The sequence below is a fragment of the Takifugu rubripes genome, chromosome 18 (genome assembly GCF_901000725.2).
Source record: "Takifugu rubripes chromosome 18, fTakRub1.2, whole genome shotgun sequence".
Lineage (NCBI taxonomy): Eukaryota > Metazoa > Chordata > Actinopteri > Tetraodontiformes > Tetraodontidae > Takifugu > Takifugu rubripes.
This window is the reverse complement of record NC_042302.1, coordinates 9,481,434-9,501,151: the sequence shown is the minus strand read 5'-3', so window position 1 is coordinate 9,501,151 and position 19,718 is coordinate 9,481,434. Positions and strand designations below refer to the sequence as shown.

The following is a 19,718-nucleotide window of genomic DNA, read 5'->3' as shown; positions in this document are numbered from 1 at the left end:
GAATGGAGGAGATAACGGAGGCGGCAGCGCCAGAACACGCTGGGGAAATGGGACGCCACGGAAACCAAAGGTTTTCCTGGAGCTCATTTATTGGTCCAGCAGATGCAAAACAAAACTGATTAAAACAAACTACAGTCGATCGATCAATCATACGATACATAGAAATAAATAAAAACTGATCAACATTTCAAGTATCTGGAGTCAGCACTCAGACCAGTCAGTTCCAGTCACCCCCAGTTACACCCATACAATAGGTTTCTGTACACGACATTATTAATATTGTTGTCAACAGCAAATCGTCATAAAAATAGAGGTGTTTAGAATTTGTGCGCAGCCAACAGGAATCAAGAAACCTTGAAAATAAAGACCTCTACACTCGCTAAATATTCAAACTGAAATGTAAAATTCTGAAAAGATATGTGGAAATATTAGGTCCAAAGCTCTGCTGCTCCTCCGAACGTGGGGGGGGGGGGGGGGGCAGAGAAACTGAGTAGAGGAGCAGCATCAGGCTTGCAGAAACAAGCTCTACAGGCACTCATGGTCCGTCAGGAGGAACCAGAAACGTGACAAACACAGAAAGAAGCACAGCCGTGTCCCCATGTGCAAAACAGTCGCAGGGTCGAGGTGTGTCAGCATGAAAGGGTCCAAAAGAGAGGGGCCACCAGAGGCCGAAGGGGCCCAGAATGGAGACTGGAGAGCTGGACTCAACAGTGCAAACGTGGAGAAGACCGTGTGGAGGAGCCCCCAGAGCTGGAGCCCCAGGAGCTGGAGCCCCAGGAGCAGGGAGCCCCAGGAGCAGGGAGCCCCGGTTCGCTCCTGAACGTCTTGTTTTGAGAGGACATTTGTTTAAAAGGTGAATAATTTAACAGGACAGCAACAAAACAAACAAAATGAGTCCTTTCTGGAGCAGGAACAGTCAGAACTGGTCCTCAGCCGTCCCAGCATGGGAGCTGATCCGTGTTGTTGAGCAGGTGGGGAACAGGTGTCAGTTGGGTTGGTCAGATCCAGTCAGGCTCCAGATGATTCTCACCTCAGGTTCTGTGGACACAGAAACGACGGGTTCAACACGGACATCAGACCCAAACCTCTGCTGCTGGTTCTCCAGGAGGTTTAATCCCTAAACCACCCGTTACGTCACCTCCGCGTTTCTTTATACGTATTTATAGAGCCAAAGGTGGCCGAGTGTGTGAGCGTCTGCTCCCAGTTAATCCTCTGCTGATTCGGAATGAGAGCGACAATCCTCGCGGGGATCCACGCTTTTCCACTGTGCCAGCAAAACTATTACTGGCCGCCGTTTCCCCTGTCGTCGTGGTTACGCGCCAGCTTCATTTATCGCCTCCTGCTACACTAACGAGCAGGGCACGTTTAATCAGGAAACACTCGTGATCTCCAGCTATAAAAACTTCCGGCTGAATCGAGTCCACAGCTACAGCTGCTGCTGCTGCTACAGCTGCTGCTGCTGCTACAGCTGCTACTACAGCTGCTGCTGCTGCTACTGCTACAGCTACAGCTGCTGCTGCTGCTGCTACAGCTGCTGCTACAGCTGCTGCTGCTGCTACTGCTACAGCTACAGCTGCTGCTGCTGCTACTGCTACAGCTACAGCTGCTGCTGCTGCTGCTGCTACAGCTGCTGCTGCTGCTGCTGCTACAGCTGCTGCTGCTGCTGCTGCTACTGCTGCTGCTGCTGCTGCTACAGCTGCTGCTGCTGCTGCTACTACAGCTGCTGCTGCTGCTGCTACTACAGCTGCTGCTGCTACAGCCGCTGCCGCTACTGCCGCTACAGCTACAGCAGCTACGGCTGCTACAGCGCGGCTGCGTTGCCGACGGCTACCAAGCGTCTGCGGTGTGTTTACCTTTGAAAGACTAAGAGCGAAATCACTTTCAGATACTGGAAGGTGGTTCGCCTTAATGCAGAGAGGCCAAACATAAACAGACGTTAACAGGACGGCCAGCGTGCACCAGCGAGCGCGTAAAGGGTGACACGGGTGACGGGAGGAAGCGTGACGCGTCTGAGCGGAAACTGTTGCAACATCTCTGCAGCGCTTCCTGACGGCTGCACCCAGCGAGTGGAACCGTCGGTGTGGGGGGGGGGGGTTAGAGATGGGACGTCTACATGCACACACACACGTAGGGGTAGAAAGACTGGACCCAGTCAGTACTTACAGGCAAACTTTGCCCAGCCAGTGCTGAAAGGTGCAGACGTTGGCAGAGGAAGAAGAGAGGATGGACACAAATGAGCAAACATGCGTGCAAATGATGTCAGAGCCTCTCGGAGTGGAAATGCTCTTCCCATCAATACGTCCGTGTCGACGGGACTGACGGGAAGTGCCCGAGTCTACTCAGTTTTCTATTCTGATACGGAAGGTGTTGGAAGCGCTACCTGTCCGGTCAGAGCGAGAGACGGGTGCGAGGGGCTGCAGAGAGCCAGGGAGGCCACCGACGGGGGCAGTTCTTGGATGGGAGGCTCGTCCAGCTCGTCAATGCGAGGCTTCTTGATGTGGGACTCGGGGCTGGTCAGAGGAGTCACGCTGTTCCTCCTGATCAAGGTGCCAGGACCTCTTTTCACCTCCTGTTGCAAATATCAAATGGGATTCAGAGCACGTTGAAACAGAAGGAACCCAAGGTCTCATCCACAACGTACCTCTGGTCTGTCTCTGTGGGTGTTCACCGCCTCCACATTCAGATAAATGGACTCCACCTTGCACCCGTAAGCTACTGGGGTGAGCTTCAGAACGGTGTGGAGGGGGCACTTCAGGTAGGGCATCTCCTCTGGACAGACCAGGGACAGGGGAAAGAAATTAGCTGGAGTCCAGTGGAGAAGACCTAGACCCTCTGGGAGGGGTAGTTCCCACCTGCACTTTTATCCAGGAAGTAAGCGAGCAGGCAGCGCATGACCGCCTGGTGGCAGATAACCAGCACGTTCTCCTGCCGCTCCAGCTCCATGATGACCGGCTCCACCCGCTGCACCAGGTCCTGGTAGGACTGGAGTCACCCAAGCTGTTAGAACATCTCACAGCAAGGCAAGAACTGTGTGTGTGTGTGTGTGTGTGTGTGTGTGTGTGTGTGTGTGTGTGTGTGTGTGTGTGTGTGTGTGTGTGTGTGTGTGTGTGTGTGTGTGTGTGTGTGTGTGTGTGTGTGTGTGTGTGTGTGTGTGTGTGTGTGTGTGTGTGTACCTCTCCGGCAGGGTAGCGATAGTAGTATTTGTCTTCATCTCGCAGAGCAAACTCCTCTGGGAACTTCTCCTTCACCTCGTCGTAGGTCATCTCTTCACACAGACCCTAGAAGACGAGGCGATCAGGTTGGACCACGCGCGACGGGCGGCGCCAGCAACCATCTGACAGATACTCACGGCGTCGAGCTCGTTCAGAACCTTCCACTGTTCATACGCGCCGCCCAGGTGCTCGGCGGTCTGGATGGCGCCGCACAGCTGGCTGGTCCAAACCTTCAGGTCCTTCAGCTGCTGCTCCTTCATGAACTGAGCCAGAGCCACAGAAAACTGCAGCAGGAAGAAACCCGAGTCAGAACCCCACGGTGATCCACTGCGTTGTTCCCCGTGGTGGTTCCCTTTCCTACCTGTTGGCCCCGTGGCGAGAGTCCTGCGTCCCCTCCCAGACGCCCCTCCAGGTTGTCGGTGCTCTCCCCGTGCCGACACAGGTAGATGGTTCTGGGCTGGACGTGAATGTTCATCAAGTAGTAGACGATCTTGCTCTGGATGTGGTCCTGGATGCGGTTGACCAGGTAGCGCCGCCCCACGTCGATCACCTTGATGAAGGACAGGTCCCTGGGTGGAGAGCAGACGGATGAGCGTCGCTGCGAGGGCGACCCGGCGGACGTCACATGACCCCGGCGGCTACCTGTCGTGCTGGTCGGGGTCCAGAGGCTGGTAGCTGGTCTTGTAGCATTCAATTCTCTTTTGGAAATCCAACATGGCGTCAGTCTTGTTGCAGTCGCGGTAGTCCGGACACGACACCTTCACCTCCTGCAGAGAAAGGTTGGTCAGTGGGCAACGCTCCCGCTCGCCTCCGCACGGCGGCGCCGGCGCGGCGCTCTCGCCTCACCATGATGTTGGACGCGATGACGCTGGGGTCGTCGCACACGGACTCGATGAAAAAGATCTGCGCACACACAAACAGCACCGTTCAGATTTCCTCCCCCCCTGGAGACGGGAGCGTTCGACGTCTAGGGTCGTCATGACAACACTCGCCTTGAAGTCGTTCTCGGCGCCAAAATTGAGGATCATGGCTCTCCTGTCTCGTGTTGTGTTGGTGGCATCAAAGACCTGGAAGGAGTCGGGTTAGCTCTTGTGGAACGGCAGCATTGTTTGGCCCCCAGACGCAGGACGGGGAACTCACCGCTACTTGTCCTCCTTCGTCCTTCAGGTAAGACTTGACGTCCCTCAGGGCGGCTAAGGCACACTGCCTAAAGAGGCCACGCTCGTTAGTTGCCCCACCAAACCCAGAAACGGCCAAACGACAGCGCCGGGCGCTGGACTTACTGCCTGATTTTGACGGCGCACTCGTTGTCGGGCTTGAAGAAGTCGTAGGAGCTGTAGTTCTTGACCGCCTCTCTGCGGTACTCCCCAACGTTGAAGACTACAACGGCGCAGGGAGGAAAACGAGCACAAAATGTTTCTGCGTCCCGTGTGTAGGACGAAACAATGAGACAGTGGGGCGGCGCGTCACAATAGTTACCTTTGGTGGGCATGCCGATCCAGTTCAGGTACCGAGTGAGCTTCTTGGAAATGTACGTCTTGCCGCGAGCCGGGAGGCCCACCATCACGATGACGGTGGGAGGGTTGGCGAAGTGGGGGGCGCCAGCTGCCGGGAAGGAGAGCAGGTTAAGGCGCGGTGACAGACCGCCGTGCACAGAATGAGCAGCTCCAAGCAGGAGGAGGCTGCAGTTCACCTCCAGCCTTTATTTAATGCCCGTTTGTGTTCGGAGGATCTTCACTTTTCCACATGCCGACACAGAACTGCTGCCAGCCGCCGGCTCCCCCCTCCCTGCACACTGACCCACTCTGCTGTGAACCGTCTGACCCCAGCTGGGACCGGCTATTTTCAGGAGCTTTTACACACTCACCCTAATTTACATGCTGTTTACACGACCAGAGACTCTGGCTGAGAGCTCATTTACGCCCCGAAACGCTGCTTCTTAAGTTGGGAAACAGGTTACAGTCAACATTTCCAAACCATTTCTTCTCCTTTTTACAGCTAGCAATGCCATCGCGCCACTTAAACTTTAGTTTTGCACAATTTCCTGGCAGAAAAGTACCGGAAATCTTTTATTCCTGAGATTAGCTCAGATACTTTTCGTCGTACGATTGAATAATCAGTGATTTTAAGGTGATGTTCTAAAAGAATCCCATCACTCCTCATTGGTCCATCTGCGACTTGTTGCTTTATTTGAACTCTCGGGGGGGGGGTTTCACCATGGTAACCATGGTGACGGCAGGAAGATGACGTGCGGAGTGTGCCGATCAATGAACAGACAAGTGCAGCATCGTAGCTAAACCAGAGCTAGCTCAAATATTCGCTCAGTTTCGCAGAAAATTGATGGAATGCGGTTTAAAAGCGTCAACATTATGAACTGGACTGTATTATATGATATTAAGAAATAACTGCGAGACGATTCCGTCATCCTGTGAAAAGACGCGACGCTTTTACCTCGCCGGGGAGCCGGCTTGCCATCCTTATTGGGAATCCAGATTTTTTGGATCCTGTTCTGGGTCAGCTCTCTTGGCATTCCTCGGTGCCTGACGAGCCGAGCAGCAGATGAGAACCGAGCCGCTAATATCCGGACAAAAGAGGACACGGAGTCGGTGCCGCTGAGTGACGAACCGGCCTTTTCACGCAGTGGACCAGAGCGGGGCGCGTCACAGATCTGCCGGTCCGCGGCGCACATCCGGTATTTATCCCCGCGTGGCTCGCCGGGAAACCGCGTAACCACGGTGTCGTCATGCAGTCGCGAGAGCGGAGGCGCGTGAACCAGCAGGCAGGCGGCAGTGTCGCCCCCTTGTGGACGATAATGTAGTGCACTATATTTATTATCGCCTTAAATCCTTGGACGCGGTGATTTCATTGCCCGCCGCCGCATTAATTACCGTATTCATTACCGTCTTGTGAGAACGCGGCGGAACAACCACCGTTCAACATGTTTTTGCTTTACTTCAGATGTACTTTAACCTTTCATTACTTCAGCCATGAATGTGCCCCGTGTTCCATTCGCTCATCTGCTGACTGCCCCATTAGTGTTCGTCTGGCTGCATCTACGTGTTCAGGAGCAAACGTGCAGGATGCCTCGTCCCCTCTTTAGTCACACAGCTCGTATTTGGTCATTCCAGTCAAACCAAAAGCAGAAGTAGTTCGGAAATGACATGAAGCTGCGCAACGACATTTTGAAGAGAAACGTTCTGAAGCAGAGCTCTAAATCAGAGAGAAATCTCATAGAAACGGCATTTGCTCCATTATGAATGGATGAATCAACAGGTTTGCACCACAGTATTAAAAAAATAACATTTAAACAAGCAACTATGTGTATTCTAATTATGTCAGAAAACTTTTTATCTCTGAGTTGATTTTCTCCTGCAAACTACCCATCGGAACAAAACAAATGCAAACAAAGAACGTAACAGGAAGGCGTGTAAGACTCCAGCTTGTTCTCTACTGTTCCAATAACATTCATTATTTCCACCCTGGGAGATCCTCAAACGAGCTCCTGGACTCAGATCAACCTTCTCCAGGAGATCAGTCGTCTTGTCACTTCTAGATAACAGTGGCTTTTATGTGGAAACATTCTTTACAATATATGACTTCCTGCAATCTAAGAAGAAAACGTTCTGACGTCTCTCAAAAATGAAGAAAAAACTGTACAAAAGTGTAACATTTTATCACTGTCACCGATTCTGTTTTCAGATTTTTCTACAGGTGTTAATCTTAAAATACCGCGACCTCTTTTCACCCGGTCCTTCTGAAGTTCTTCGTTCTGTATTTACATTCTGTTTCCTGTTTCGTGGTGTTTTGGTCACAAATTCCTGCTCAGCGCCAGAACCGAGCGATGGAGGAAGGTCAAACTCATGTTGAAGTGTCCAACATCCTCCTCAGAGACAAAAGGCCTGCAAATGATGCCCCACAAGGTCGGGGCAGCTGTCGGACCGGAAGTTCTGCTGGAGACCCAGTAAAGGTGAGAGTGGGTTTGGTCTGTGTTTGTGGTGGCGGTGAACGTCGTGTGCTTTAGAGCCAGCGGCGATAACAGGGCCGACGATAACATTAACTTCTTCAAACACACGGAGGGAAACGCGGCGCTGGTATAAAACCAGTCTGATTCAGCTCAGGCCTTTCGCAACTTTGATATAAATCATAACTGTTGCAATGCAAAAATCCGTGCTGGAACAATCTGTGGCTTCACCCTCAGTTAGAGGGAGTCAGACGGGTGCTGGCCGGACTCTGGACTCCCCTGGAGCCTGTGAGGGTTGTCTGCAGGTCGTCGTTTCCTTCCACACTAAATTATGACCCGAACCTGATCCCAGGTGGGACGGTGTGTGAATCAGAACTCACAGAACAACCATAGGTGCCAATGAGGGGGCTCTTTAAATACAACACACCCTCGTTCTAACATGCTAGTTTGATTTGAACCACAGCCTCCTTGAGTTTTAGACCAAAGGTGAAGGGTCCTTTGGTCCTGAAACTGGGGCTGGGGGGTGCACAGGTGAGCACATGAGGGTTCACTCCAGCTGGTTTTAGCAGGACAGACCTTAACCGGGCTGGTTCTGGAGGTTTACAGGTGCAGGCGTAGTTGGACCATGTTACCCGAGCAACATTCAGGATCCTCTCATGTCCTTCTAGGAACCCTCAGACCTGTTCCTGACCTCCGCCTCCACGTCGGCAGCATTTCCTTCCATTCCTTTCTGTCCAACCCATTTCCCTGAACTAAACCTGCTCCGGGGGGAGCGCCTCCCTCTGACGTGTGCACAACCTCCAGGGTTCTTGGTGCACTTACATAATGTGTGATTGAGGTTGCGTTGGCTGTCCCCAAACCCTTCCCATCATCCATCAGGGCTAAGTTAAGACAGCGGGGCTCAGGGGACGCCGCTGAGGGATGAACTGGGCGCCTGCGGAGAAGAGTGCCGTAACAGGAGGGAGGTCAAATCCATGTCTGTTCTGAAGTCCTCAGTCAGGATGACTCTGGATTTTTAACAGTAAGCTCATGGAAGCAGGATGTTCACACTAGAGCCTCAACATTCTTCAAGTTTAGAGTGGAATGATGCAGGAGAGGAAAGCAGCTATTTATACACTTTATTTGACAGTAATGTGTTTTTCAACAAGATGGATTCACAAACAGACGCTTCAGTCGCAGCAAATTCTTTAAAAAAAAAAACCCCGTTTTATTATGTACAAAGTAATGATGACTTGGCTCAGACTTGCTCTCCCAGATCCAAAACCCGGAACTTGTCGAGGTTGTAGAAGCAGGCTTTGACCACGCGTCCCCCGAAATAACGTCCGTTCAGGTCCACGACGGCTGTGGAGGCCAGAGAGCTCAGGTCAGAGTGTGGACTCACATACAGGCGGCACCAGCGCAGGATGCATGTTCTGGTTCTGACTCGTGTGGCGGAGCCGCTCTGAATTCCTCTTTGAGCGTCTGTCCTGCTTTCAGAGCTCTGGAAGCGCGGTGCCACGGCTGGTGGTACCGGATAGCTGGGCCATGTGTGATATAACACCACAGGGACCCGAGTCTCACCAGGTTTACGATCTGGGCCGACCCATTTAGAAGGGGACACACACCTTCACCCACATTATGAGAGCAGTTACACAATTCGGGAATTAGACGGTACAATTAGGTTGAGATGAATCAGCGGAGGCGGGGAGGGGTCCACCTGGCCGGAGACGCAGGTCGTCCCCCCCCCCCCCCCGAGGGGCGCCGCCGCTGCGTTGACCCTCGTGGTCGTGCGGGGCGCCTTTCCTCACCTTTGATGGCCGACTCCACCCTCTCGAACTCCAGGAATATCCGGACCGCTTCGTCATCGGGCACCTCTGCGATCTGGAAAGGTGAAGCACCGTTGTGAGCGTCCTGCTCGGTCCAAACACATTTCCCTCCATTTGCTTCCTGCTCTCACCTCAAAAATGACACATTTAACTACTTTGCCGTATTTCTCGCACTCTTCCTTTGTCTCTTCCTCCAGGTCTTCGTCCACCTCCCCCCGGCCCACCATGTTCTGTAAAACAAACATGCCTGCTTGGAGAGAACATCAAGTCTGACGGATGCGCCGCTGCTTTACGTTCATGGCGGGAACGTCACAACGTCTGAGTTTCCTGTAGCTGTAGAATCACGTGAGGATCAGAGCAACGTACCCTCAGCAGCACCACCTTCGTGGGGTTCTTCAGGATCTCCGTGAGCGGGTTGGCCTCAGATTTCTTGCCATCGGCTGGTTAGAAACAGAAAGGCAGCTTAACTTTATTTAACTTTATTCCTCCATAGATTCTTCAGAGAGCTGATAGAGAAACATTTAAGCGTTATCGTTGTGTATGAGCTGGATTCAATGCTGGTCCGTGTTCTTTCTGTCGCCATCTCGCTTCCCTTATTGTGTGAAGAAACGCTGCTGATACAAGCAGGGTCGTTCAAGGTCACTGCTGTTGCACCACTGTCACTATTCCAGTGACTGAGAAGCAGACTGACTGCTGCCTGGCTCAAAGGAACAAAGCCAACGTGTGCATTTGCCAACCTGCAGAGCTTCCAGCTGAAGTTTCGGCAGCGCCCGGATGACTGGCCCCAACTGCACAGGTGCACGGCAACACACACGCACGCGCACACACACACACACACACACACACACACAAAATGGAAGAGAAGACACACAAGTCATGGTAAAACAGCCGTCCCAGCACGAGTCGGATCATGTCGCTGACGGAAGCAGGTGTGAAAGTGGAGCCGGAGGAGCTAAAAGCAGCCGAGCTGCTCGACTTACGTTTCTCCGCAGCATCACCGATGATGATCTTTCCGCCTCGTTTGCTGGTCTTCTCCACCGACAGGGCGGTGCTCAGGCCCTGCTCGTGCTTCCCCAGGCCCTGGCCTTCTTTGAAGCCGTACTTCTGCATGATCTTATGGGCCACTGTGCCTCTGAGGAAGCACAACAAGGGCGGAGAATGGATTCATAAACAGACACAAACTTATTTGTGTTTACGTGCTTTTTGGGAGTCCCACCTACCCCATATTGGCCAGGAATGAGCTGGTTGGTCCGGGTGGAGAACGTGGCCGATCGGGGTCCTCGAACATTGGCGGTGGGATGGCAGCTTTTGCACCTCTTGTTGAAGGCGCCTCATCCTCATAAGAGAATGACGAGGGGCCTAAAACCGTTAATATTACGTTAGAATGATTATCTCTCCATCACTTGTCCTCATTTGGACCCAAGGCCAACAGGTATAAATGAGCCAGTGCTGCCCCCTACTGCCAGATTAACAGTACTGACATTCGGAGTATTCGGTCTGGTCGGGCAGAGGCCCTTCTGGGGGGATTTAAAAAACAAAAGGCATCTCTGATGGGGTCATTTCATCCAGATTAGTCCTAAAATTAAAAAAAATGAACAGGCCATAATCTGCTGTTTCACCTGCTCAGAGTCTGAGGTTATGCTGCATCAAAACCACAAACTTCTTCATCATTTCTTGACCATCTGATGAGTAATGGAAACTTCCTGTATCCGTTCTGCCTGGGCACCCAGATTATCTGTTTCTGCATCTTTTCACAGAATTTAATCTGGCATCTTCTTCAATTACCTGTTTACGTCACACAAAATGTTAAAACGGGGACGTAAACGCACCTTCACGGTCCACCAGAGAGGAAGGTGGTGCGATGGCTGCTCCCCCCATGCCTGTGAGACACCGAAGACGTCGCTGTTAAGGTTCTGTAACAACCTACTGGTGATGACTAGAAAAATGTTCAAAGGTCAAATCTGCTCACTTCGTTTCCTCCGTTCCTTCTCGTAGTCCTCATCTTCGTCGGAGTCCCCTTCGGCTGCAGGGAAACGAGAGAAACCACTGGGAGCGCCACCTTCGTGCCTGTCTTTCCTCTTCCTGCAACAAGTCAGACTCACATTTCAAAGGGGAACTTTGCCCATCGTATATCTACCAACATCTCCAATCCCTGAATAGTGAAGGTCGGTCATGTGGTCGTTTGTGTTGCGTTACTCTGAATTCCTCAGTTTCGGGGTTCGTGCGCACTTTTCTCTCTCCTCAATCTCCTTCTGCCGCTCCTGCTCCCTCTGCCGCTGGCGTTCCTCTCTGTGTCGCTTCATGACCTTTTCGTAGTCGTGGGGAAACATGGGGTCATACTCATCTGCCAATGGGATGAGGACGTCACTGGAGGAGAAGCCACTGGGAACGGTGTCCTTAAGACAGGATACAGGTGTGAATGGAATGGATGGAGAGTGCGTGCACATCCTCCAGGCCTGAACAGGCGGCTCTGCTGGCAAAGACCCACCTTCATTCCGGCAGCAGCGTGAGGAGGCATTTCTGAGATCTGCCTGTCATCACTGGAGCCCCCTCTCTTCAGATCAATGACAGGGGCCAAGACGGTGGTCTGCTTCACCCGCTGGGTCTACACGCAGTCACATCCACATAAAAAGAGGACCTTTAGACCTGCTTTTCCTATGCAGCATGGTTACATCTTCTGCCACATGTTCAGCACCAGCGGCCACCAAGGGATCATTGAGTGTCCAGATATCCACACACACTTTATAAAACCAGAAACGGGGTGGCCACTTCTCCGGGTACTGTGATTCCGGTCTGTAATGTGTCATTTGGGTGTTTTTTCTGTGTGCTGCGTGCAGTGAGAGGCTGTATTCACCTTTGCTTGGGTCAAAGCAGCCTTCTTCACCTTCAGCTGGGACTGAAGCAGCTTAAAGTTCTTGGACCAGCCTTCGGTCTTTGTGTCGCTGGCACCGACACCGAGGTCATCGTACAGCGACATTGTGCCCGTCGGTTCTTAGTTTCCCTGCAGAATCATTTCATGTTAAGCACCAATTGACGGATTTTATTGTAATTTCCATCGGTGACTTCACGCGAACATGGCATCTTTTAAGGCTGCTTAAAAATGAGTAGGTAGTTTGATTCATTTAGCCAGCTTCGGCTAACACTTTATCAACGATATTTCTAAGCTTCAGAAGGACTCATTACTAGTGTGTAGTTAATTAGCTCGACTTTCCTAACATGAAAACATCTACAAGATCCATATGATAGTGATCTATACCATTAAGGACCCTTGCAGCACGCTTGTTTCGGTGTTAGCTCCTCGTTGGACAGAGACGGAAGCACAATAACAACCAGAGGCGGCCGCCACAGCTCGGCGGTGGCGAGTATCGCCCCCTGGCGGCCCGGAGTCGCTACTGCGCCCCAAAGGCTGTAGATCGCGGAATAAACTCGCCTTAAATGAAGCGTCCGATGTAAGTCATTATTCGCCTCGCGAATACGTTTATAGAATGCCGCAACATGTGTTAGTGTGTATTTTTGTGGCCATGCAAACGCGGCTGTAACGCGACATGGGGCGATGAACTTGGAGTGTTTCCCGTAAACGCGCAACTTGGAGCGCGATCGTGTCATTCCTCGTCGGCGCTGACGGCGCGTCCACAGTCATGCACCCTGAATCAGTCGGAAAGTGAAAGTAGGAGCAGAAGACGCACGTCTCGAAACGCTTTTACCGACGCCGACCTGTTGTGCCTCCGCAGGTAGCTGTCAGATGGATCTGGGCTCCTCTTTAGCGCCGCTTTTCGTCCTGATTTATTGGGTTTTCCCGACTCCTGCAACGTGCCGCAGCGGTAAGTGCCAACGACGTCGACGCGACCCAGAGCTGCCTTGATGATTCTTTATTTTAAAGCGACCTTAAAGGGCAGAGTTTGAAGGGATTTAAAGACTGAAAAATAGTTTCGTTATCCAGAAGCAGCACAAGTACTTGTAGATAAACAATTCAACCTCATGGTCAAAATCAAATAAATGAACGCACACACACACACACACACACTGTATATATAATCCGTCTTAAACATAAATAGAAAGAGACAGTGTGTGTTCATTTTAAAATTTGTGAGAATTAGTGGAGAAAATCCCGAACTACTATTATTGAACATAATAAAATGGTTTTGTAGACCGGGAGCTGCTGGAGTCTGTCCCAGCTGCATTCGGGTGGCCGCGGGTCCACCCCTGCATGAGTCCCCACCTCATAGCAGGGCCCTCTGAGCAATTGTGGGTTCGGTGCCTTGCTCAAGGGTCCCTCGCCTTCCATGTTTTGTCTGCACCGGGTCTTGACCTGAGAAGGGTCCACCTCCCGGGCCGGTCCGCCACAGAGAGCCATCGACACATCGATTCCTCTTTATAAAAGCTAAACAAATCATGGTGCAACATAATGCTACACAGTAGAACTCAAACCGTCGCCTCTTTGGTCCCAAACTACCGAGCGGGTAAAAGCCGGAACCTCTTCTCTTCTTGTTTACGTCCTTTCAGATAAAATATGTTGCCCGGAAATTCCACCTGTGAATCTGACTGAAACCCCTCCGCGGGAGTGCTTCGTGGTCAGTGAGAAATTCCGCTACCAGTGTAAGGCCGGCTACAAGCGGAAGGCGGGGACCTCCAACCTCATCAGATGTATTCAAACCGCCCACGGGGTCGAATGGTCGCAGCTCAACCTCATTTGTATATGTAAGCTGGGTCTCTTTACTCGTCTCTGAGGTCTTGTGACAGATTGTGGACCAATCCAATAAAAGAGAGATTAAGTGTCTCTTAAACTCTTATTAATAATGACGATTTCCTGCCTTTTAGGTGTCCCACCGGGAAGCTGCGGAGAGCCCTCCAGCCCTCCTCCAGCAGCCAGTAAGAGCCTCCTGTTATCCCCCCCCTCCCCAGAACTCAGTGGAAGTGTTACTGTCCGTCGCTCAGTCCCACCAACACGGCCTTTTCCAACCCTCGCCGTCAGAGGAGGGGCGTGCACGTTTTCATGCCGAGCAACACACCTTCCATTACTGCCACTCCCTCAATACTGCGGCGTTTTCCCAGAAAGTCTTCCGTTTTTCCTGCAGTAATGTGTGCCAGAAACGACCTTTTCCATGATGCCAGGCTAGTGGGAAACATGGTGGGTGAGTGGGCTGTAGCATGTGCTCACCGGAGCCGTCGCAGCGGCTCGCGCCCTCCTGGACCGTTCAAGGCTAAAAAAACCTAAACCTAAAAAAACGTTGATATTCATCAGTCAGGCTGCTACAGGTGCATCACAACTCCTGTTTTAGCGAAAGGAATGAAAGGACCCAGGGTTCCCGTCAGGGGGAGCATCGCTGGGTTAGATGTTGTGGTGGAACCAGCCCACTCTTGGGGTCGTTAAAGTCAGGAGTCCAGGCGCAGTCAATTAAGAGCTGAGCCAAAGAACCCACGTCTCAGCTGTAACACACATGCATAATGGGACTTTTCATCTCTCTCATGTCCGCTGCTGTGATATTTGCAGAGAAAAGTTCACTGTTACATGTTAGCAAGGCTGGTTTTAAAAGGGTGAGCGACCAAATACCGATACGTAGCTACAAAAGATCAAAATCTGCATGGATTTTACCGCAAACTTCATATTTATTTTCTGATTTCTGCTGCACGAGAGGCGACAAGAAGGAAATCGGCTTTTGCTTCTGATTGTCCCTCAGCTGGAAGTTCCACTTCTGTGCCTGAAGCAACAACGAGCGCAGCAGTAGCGGCCACGAGCGACGGGGGGGCTTCCACAGAGACCAGCCTGCACTTGGACCTGTCTGACCACCGTGAGTCTCACACACGTGTGTGTTGAAGACTGTTGAACATGATTCCAAATGTTGTGTTCATGCGCGACCTTTGCTCTTTTCTTGGTAGATCTCAACAGCACACACATTGTGTCTCTCTGTTTTGCACTGGTTTTTGTCTGTGCGCTGGCCGGAATGATCTCCTTTTGCTTTAAAAGGTATATATATATATGTGTGTATATATATATATATATATACCGTATATATATGTGTGTGTGTGTGTGTATACTGTATATACAGTATATATATGTGTGTGTGTGTGTGTGTATACTGTATATACAGTATATATATGTGTGTGTGTGTGTGTGTGTGTGTATACTGTATATACAGTATATATATGTGTGTGTGTGTGTGTGTGATATGCTCTATATATATACTGTATTTGTGTGTGTGTGCGTGTGTGATATGCTCTATATATACTGTATTTGTGTGTGTGTGTGTGTGTGTGTGTGTGTGATATGCTCTATATATATACTGTATTTGTGTGTGTGTGTGTGTGTGTGTGATATGCTCTATATATATACTGTATTTGTGTGTGTGTGTGTGTGTGTGTGATATGCTCATTTGTTGTCTGTTTTGAATTTCACCAGTTTTCTTGTTTTTAACCACAGGAGGACATCAGGTGTGACGCTGCCGTTACCAGCAGAACAGATTCCCATAAACAATGATCCACTTGAGGCGGATCAATAATTTCCTTCGCTTGTGCCTTTAATTAAAGAGCGTTATTGCACAGAGAAGCTCTTGGAACTGTTGACGCGTCGTAAGGAGGACCATCTGGACAGATGTTTGTTTCTGCCAGGACAAATGTTATGTGGACGTTAGTGTTGGGCAGCTGTCAAACTCCCGTCCTGGCTGGGATGAACAGTTAGCGGGAGGGTAAATATTTACTGAAGAAGGTGAGGAGGAATCTGCGTTTGTCACACCCACATTCAGACCTCTTGTTGTTTCGGAGCGTGCCAGAAGTTCTCCAGCTGTTTTATTTGAACCTGGCAAAGACTTTGGAATAAAAGGGGCTTTTCCCACAGCCTAAAATAACCCTCATCTGGATCCCAGCGCCCCTGCACTATTCCCTGCATTTAATGGGTTTGTCTCTACTTCCTGTTTGATTTGTAATTGCTTAATGCTGGGCAGCATGCGAACGCCTCTCAGCCAGAACCCCGGAGGCACCACCGCATGTCGGAAGTGAGCTAACATCGCACAACATCCCTCAGCTCCAGCGTTCGGACCTTGACCACAGTCAAGAGGTCGAGCACAACGCCTGTGCTCTGTCCCAGCGAGCGTCTGGAGTTGTGCAATGACTGAAAAGGCTCCGCGGCTCCCAGGACTGATGCGGAGCAGCTGCTCAGCTGACAGAGGGAAAAACACACATTAATATTGGATCAAGGCAACAGGAAAATGTTTTGATTGCCTCGCTGCCGCAGATCCTAACAAGGTTCTTTAGGAAATGAGTGGGATTAGAAAGTGTCCAGCGGGTGTTTTTAATCGTGCATGCATCACTCACGCTGATCCAACCACTGCTGGTGACCATTAAAAGTGGTGGGATGTTCCAACATCAAGTCAAAACATGGAACAGCTTCATTAAATGCACAAGTTACAAATAAAAGTGAGGAAAAGAAAAAGCATTTACAACTATTCCCAATACTCTGGGATTAGGGTCGGAATGGCCGGTTGATCAGGGCCATGTTGGGAACGTTGTCCGCCATGATGGTCCCACACATTCACACACACATTCCCACACACACATTCCCACACACACTTCTCCCGAAACACCCGTCAGCCTGCGGGAGCAAGCATAAGTGTTTCCGTTTGAACAACGTGCACGAGCAGACGAGGCGATGAAAGAGGAACATCTGGAGGGAAGACGGCGTTCTGACGCAGGTCATCATAGATGAATGGTGGAGTCCAGACAAGAGCCCTCTAAACGATCAGAAACGCTTCCAGTTGTTCTGCAGATGTTGGCAAATGAGGCGTCTCTTCAGAACAGTTTCTGACTCATTAACTGAATAAACGAAATTAGTTTTTTGCGGCGATCTCTCACTGATTGATGTTGGGAAAAGTTCAATCCAGCAACTACAACCAAAACATGCTGATGCTGCAAAAGAAGAGCAACAAATCACTGTGAAGACACCAACTCCAACAGCAAAGAGGCAGCGGCGCCGAGACGCCACGGGACAGGATGTAGCGCACATCTGCGGTTTCACGTGGGGTTAATTGTGCAACAGTGTGAAGCATCAGACATGTGATTTAAGCTCTTAAACACGCAGGCGCCGTCCGTGGGTCACGGTGCGACCTGGCCCCGGCCCTTCAGGAGGTGGCGGACGCTGCTGCTGGTGACCAGCGGGGTCTGGGCACGAGTCACGGCCACCTACAGCAGGTTCCACTCCTCAGGCGGAATCTCGTCCGTGAAGACGCAGCACAGGAGGAAATAAAGGGAAGCCAGGAGACGCAGCGTGCACCCGCCGTGCACGTCCAGGCTGTGACGGGAAGCTGGAACCTTGATGAAGTGGTCGGTGATCATCACGCTGTCAAACTCCAAACCTTTAACGTTGGGGACCGTCCCTCACATCAAGTCTGGTTCAAGCAACAAATCAGGGCAACGAGGTCTTGCTGGGCATGTGGTTGTCAGCTCCAACAGTCTATTTTTAGAATCATGACAGCCAGGAGGTCAGAAACATCTGCAATAATCCAAACCTTGGACTCAGCGGAGCTCTACGTCCCGGCTCGTCGGGACTCACATTCAGAGCACCTTTCCAGCTGGCTCCAGCTCCGGGTCCTCCGTCTGTCCGGCGTATGTGTGTGTTTGATTTATTATTTCGCAGTTGTGGAGTTTTGTTTACAGTTTTTGATCTTGCAGCAGGTGCCAGATGTCCGAGATCCCGTCCAGGCCGACGCCTTCCAGGCCCTAAAGCACAGTACAGCCTCCATGTGTCTCCGCTTCAATGTGTCTGCATCTTGTCCTTCAACACACACTCACACACACACACACACACACACTCACTCCTACCAAGTGGACCCGACAGGACGGATTCGCAGTGGGGAGCGAGACCACACAGCTGAACGCCATCGGGTTGCGTCTGGACAAAATGGCCGTCTTCCCCTTGCAAACGCTGACGCCGGTTTGCGGGGACCGTTTGGTACGAGCAGTTTTCATCACACACGCCACCTTTGGAAAGGAAAAGACTCAGTTTAATGCTCTAACGGCTGCTTGACAAGCTAAAGAAGACTGTTTTGTCTATTAAAGGTCGACGACCGTTCGATAGGGTGGAGAACGGCAGTTTTACCGTTGTTTTTCCTCCCACAAGAATCTTCCCCACATGGAGGATGGTGGCACCCACATGGCCAATCTTTGCACCGAAGCGAAAGCTCTCCAGAACAAAGGAACAGAAGAGCTTTCAAGCAGTGGGGAGAATTTGAATTTCAACATTTTTAATTTCTGCCAGTTCAGGCTTCACGCGTCTACGTGTTGCAGCTTGTGTGCCCTATCTGTGTGAGGTAGTAAATGTGTGTGTGCTTCAACAGCTCCTCGGAACGTGTTGGTGATGGGCAGCGTGTTGGGGGCAATGAAATGTGAGACGAGACTGAAAGTGTTTGAGATTCGACACATTTGAGAAGCTCATCTACGGCAGGTTGCCACGCGTCTGGCGCCTGGACGTCCCGGGTAGAGCCCGTGGTCGTGAGCGGAGCTGTCCCGTCTGTGTGTGACGGTGCGGGGCTCAGTGGGGGCACCCACAGCCTCTGCGTCTCCTTTCAACCCTTCACAATCTGCTGCGTTATAATATAATATAAGAATATAATAGCATGCTTTTTAGAGCAACCGCATTTAAATGTTGCTCCACAGGAAACAACACCTTTGGTTATTATTACATCGGTATTATTTAAACTATTGGTGAGTCTCATTGACCAACCATGGAACTCTGTGACCAAAATAAGGGAGGCGTTTGTATTTCTCTTTATTTATCATAAAGGCTTTTATTCTGACTGCTTGGATGGGAAGTGAAACTTGAATATGGTATGAAAGTAAAAGCTAAAGTCAGTTCATTATGACAGTGCAGTTGAGGCTTCCTAAACCTTTAGGGACTAATATGACCTGAATGTCTGACGTTGTGGCGGACGCTTAGGGGCGTGTCTCCCCCCCAGGTGATGTTTGGGGTGGTGGGCGTGGCCAGCCCAGGTTAGATAATGCACTGTTTGGCGCGCCACCAGGAGCGTGGTGGTTGGTGGTTGCTGAATAAACACGTCCAAACATCTGCTCGAACATGTCCGAGGCAGCAGACGAGGGCATCTCCTCTTCGGCCACGTCGCCCCGACTCACGCAGCCACCGCGTCCGTGAAGCTGCCCGACCTCTGGCAGAGCGACCCGGCTCCGTGGGTCCAGCATGTCGAAGCGCTGTTCCACCTGCGAGGAGCCACCGAGGACGACTCCAGACATCATTTGGAGGTCGCGTCATGCAGCTGTTGCGGGCCCCGCTCCAGGAGCTCCTGCTCCGGAGGTCCAGCCAGTCCTGGATAATCTGCGGTGGACCTGATCCTCCGTGCAGAGCGTGTTGGAGGGTTCCCGGCAGCTGGTACCAGAAGACACAGGCCAGGCGATGGTGGCTGGAGTTTCCTCCCGGAGGAGGAAGAGCAGCTGTTCGTGAAAGACTCCCTGTCGGTTCCTGGTGGATTCTGGCTGCCAAAAGAGCCTCCTCCCTCCAGGTGGCGCAAACCTGTCATCCATCCAGGACCCCAGCTGACTGTGGCTGATGGTTCCTCCATTGAGACATTTGGTACCAGGTCGGTGACTGTTTGTTTTTCTGGACGCAGTTTCATTTGGGACTTTGTGTTAGCCTCCATTACTGTTCCCATTATCGGCGCAGATTTTCTGTGTTCACATGGTCTGTTAGTGGATGTTGCTAAGCGACGTTTAATCGACGCTGTGTCCTTTGCTACCTTT

General features: G+C 51.3%; 4 protein-coding genes across 7 annotated transcripts in view; 2 read left to right on the top strand and 2 right to left on the bottom strand.

Moving 5' to 3' along the window:
* The window catches only part of ano2b (anoctamin 2b), an 89,950-nt gene extending 81,577 nt beyond the window's left edge, over positions 1-8,373 (top strand). Inside the window, exons 27-28 of the mRNA XM_029825594.1 lie at positions 7,039-7,179; positions 7,842-8,373. The gene's annotated coding sequence lies outside the window, so the exon portion shown is untranslated. The remainder of the gene's footprint in view (positions 1-7,038; positions 7,180-7,841) is intronic.
* Positions 71-5,916, bottom strand: pfkfb3 (6-phosphofructo-2-kinase/fructose-2,6-biphosphatase 3). Its single transcript, XM_011613527.2, has 14 exons — positions 5,664-5,916; positions 4,692-4,817; positions 4,496-4,592; positions 4,353-4,419; positions 4,205-4,279; positions 4,059-4,115; positions 3,855-3,979; positions 3,574-3,781; positions 3,350-3,496; positions 3,174-3,278; positions 2,853-2,982; positions 2,642-2,769; positions 2,381-2,569; positions 71-1,038 (listed from the first exon to the last, which is right to left on the bottom strand). The coding sequence occupies exons 1-14, from the start codon at positions 5,899-5,901 to the stop codon at positions 1,027-1,029; spliced, it is 1,704 nt and encodes a 567-aa protein (XP_011611829.2). The 5' UTR covers positions 5,902-5,916; the 3' UTR covers positions 71-1,026.
* rbm17 (RNA binding motif protein 17) lies at positions 8,276-12,353 on the bottom strand. 2 transcript variants are annotated; one of them, XM_011613524.2, is made up of 13 exons: positions 12,235-12,353; positions 11,833-11,979; positions 11,467-11,583; positions 11,175-11,374; positions 10,948-11,060; positions 10,808-10,858; positions 10,199-10,337; positions 9,959-10,110; positions 9,716-9,766; positions 9,345-9,418; positions 9,110-9,208; positions 8,961-9,033; positions 8,276-8,514 (listed from the first exon to the last, which is right to left on the bottom strand). In XM_011613524.2, the coding sequence occupies exons 2-13, from the start codon at positions 11,953-11,955 to the stop codon at positions 8,411-8,413; spliced, it is 1,296 nt and encodes a 431-aa protein (XP_011611826.1). In that variant the 5' UTR covers positions 11,956-11,979; positions 12,235-12,353; the 3' UTR covers positions 8,276-8,410. The 2 variants fall into 2 exon arrangements, with proteins under 2 accessions (XP_011611826.1, XP_011611828.1); XM_011613526.2 differs by having other exon boundaries at positions 11,208-11,374.
* Positions 12,287-18,051, top strand: il15ra (interleukin 15 receptor subunit alpha). Of its 3 annotated transcripts, XM_029851555.1 has the most exons (8): positions 12,287-12,427; positions 12,710-12,799; positions 13,482-13,676; positions 13,797-13,847; positions 14,657-14,767; positions 14,856-14,943; positions 15,397-17,573; positions 17,640-18,051. In XM_029851555.1, the coding sequence occupies exons 2-7, from the start codon at positions 12,721-12,723 to the stop codon at positions 15,473-15,475; spliced, it is 603 nt and encodes a 200-aa protein (XP_029707415.1). In that variant the 5' UTR covers positions 12,287-12,427; positions 12,710-12,720; the 3' UTR covers positions 15,476-17,573; positions 17,640-18,051.
* The last annotated feature ends 1,667 nt before the right edge of the window (positions 18,052-19,718 follow it).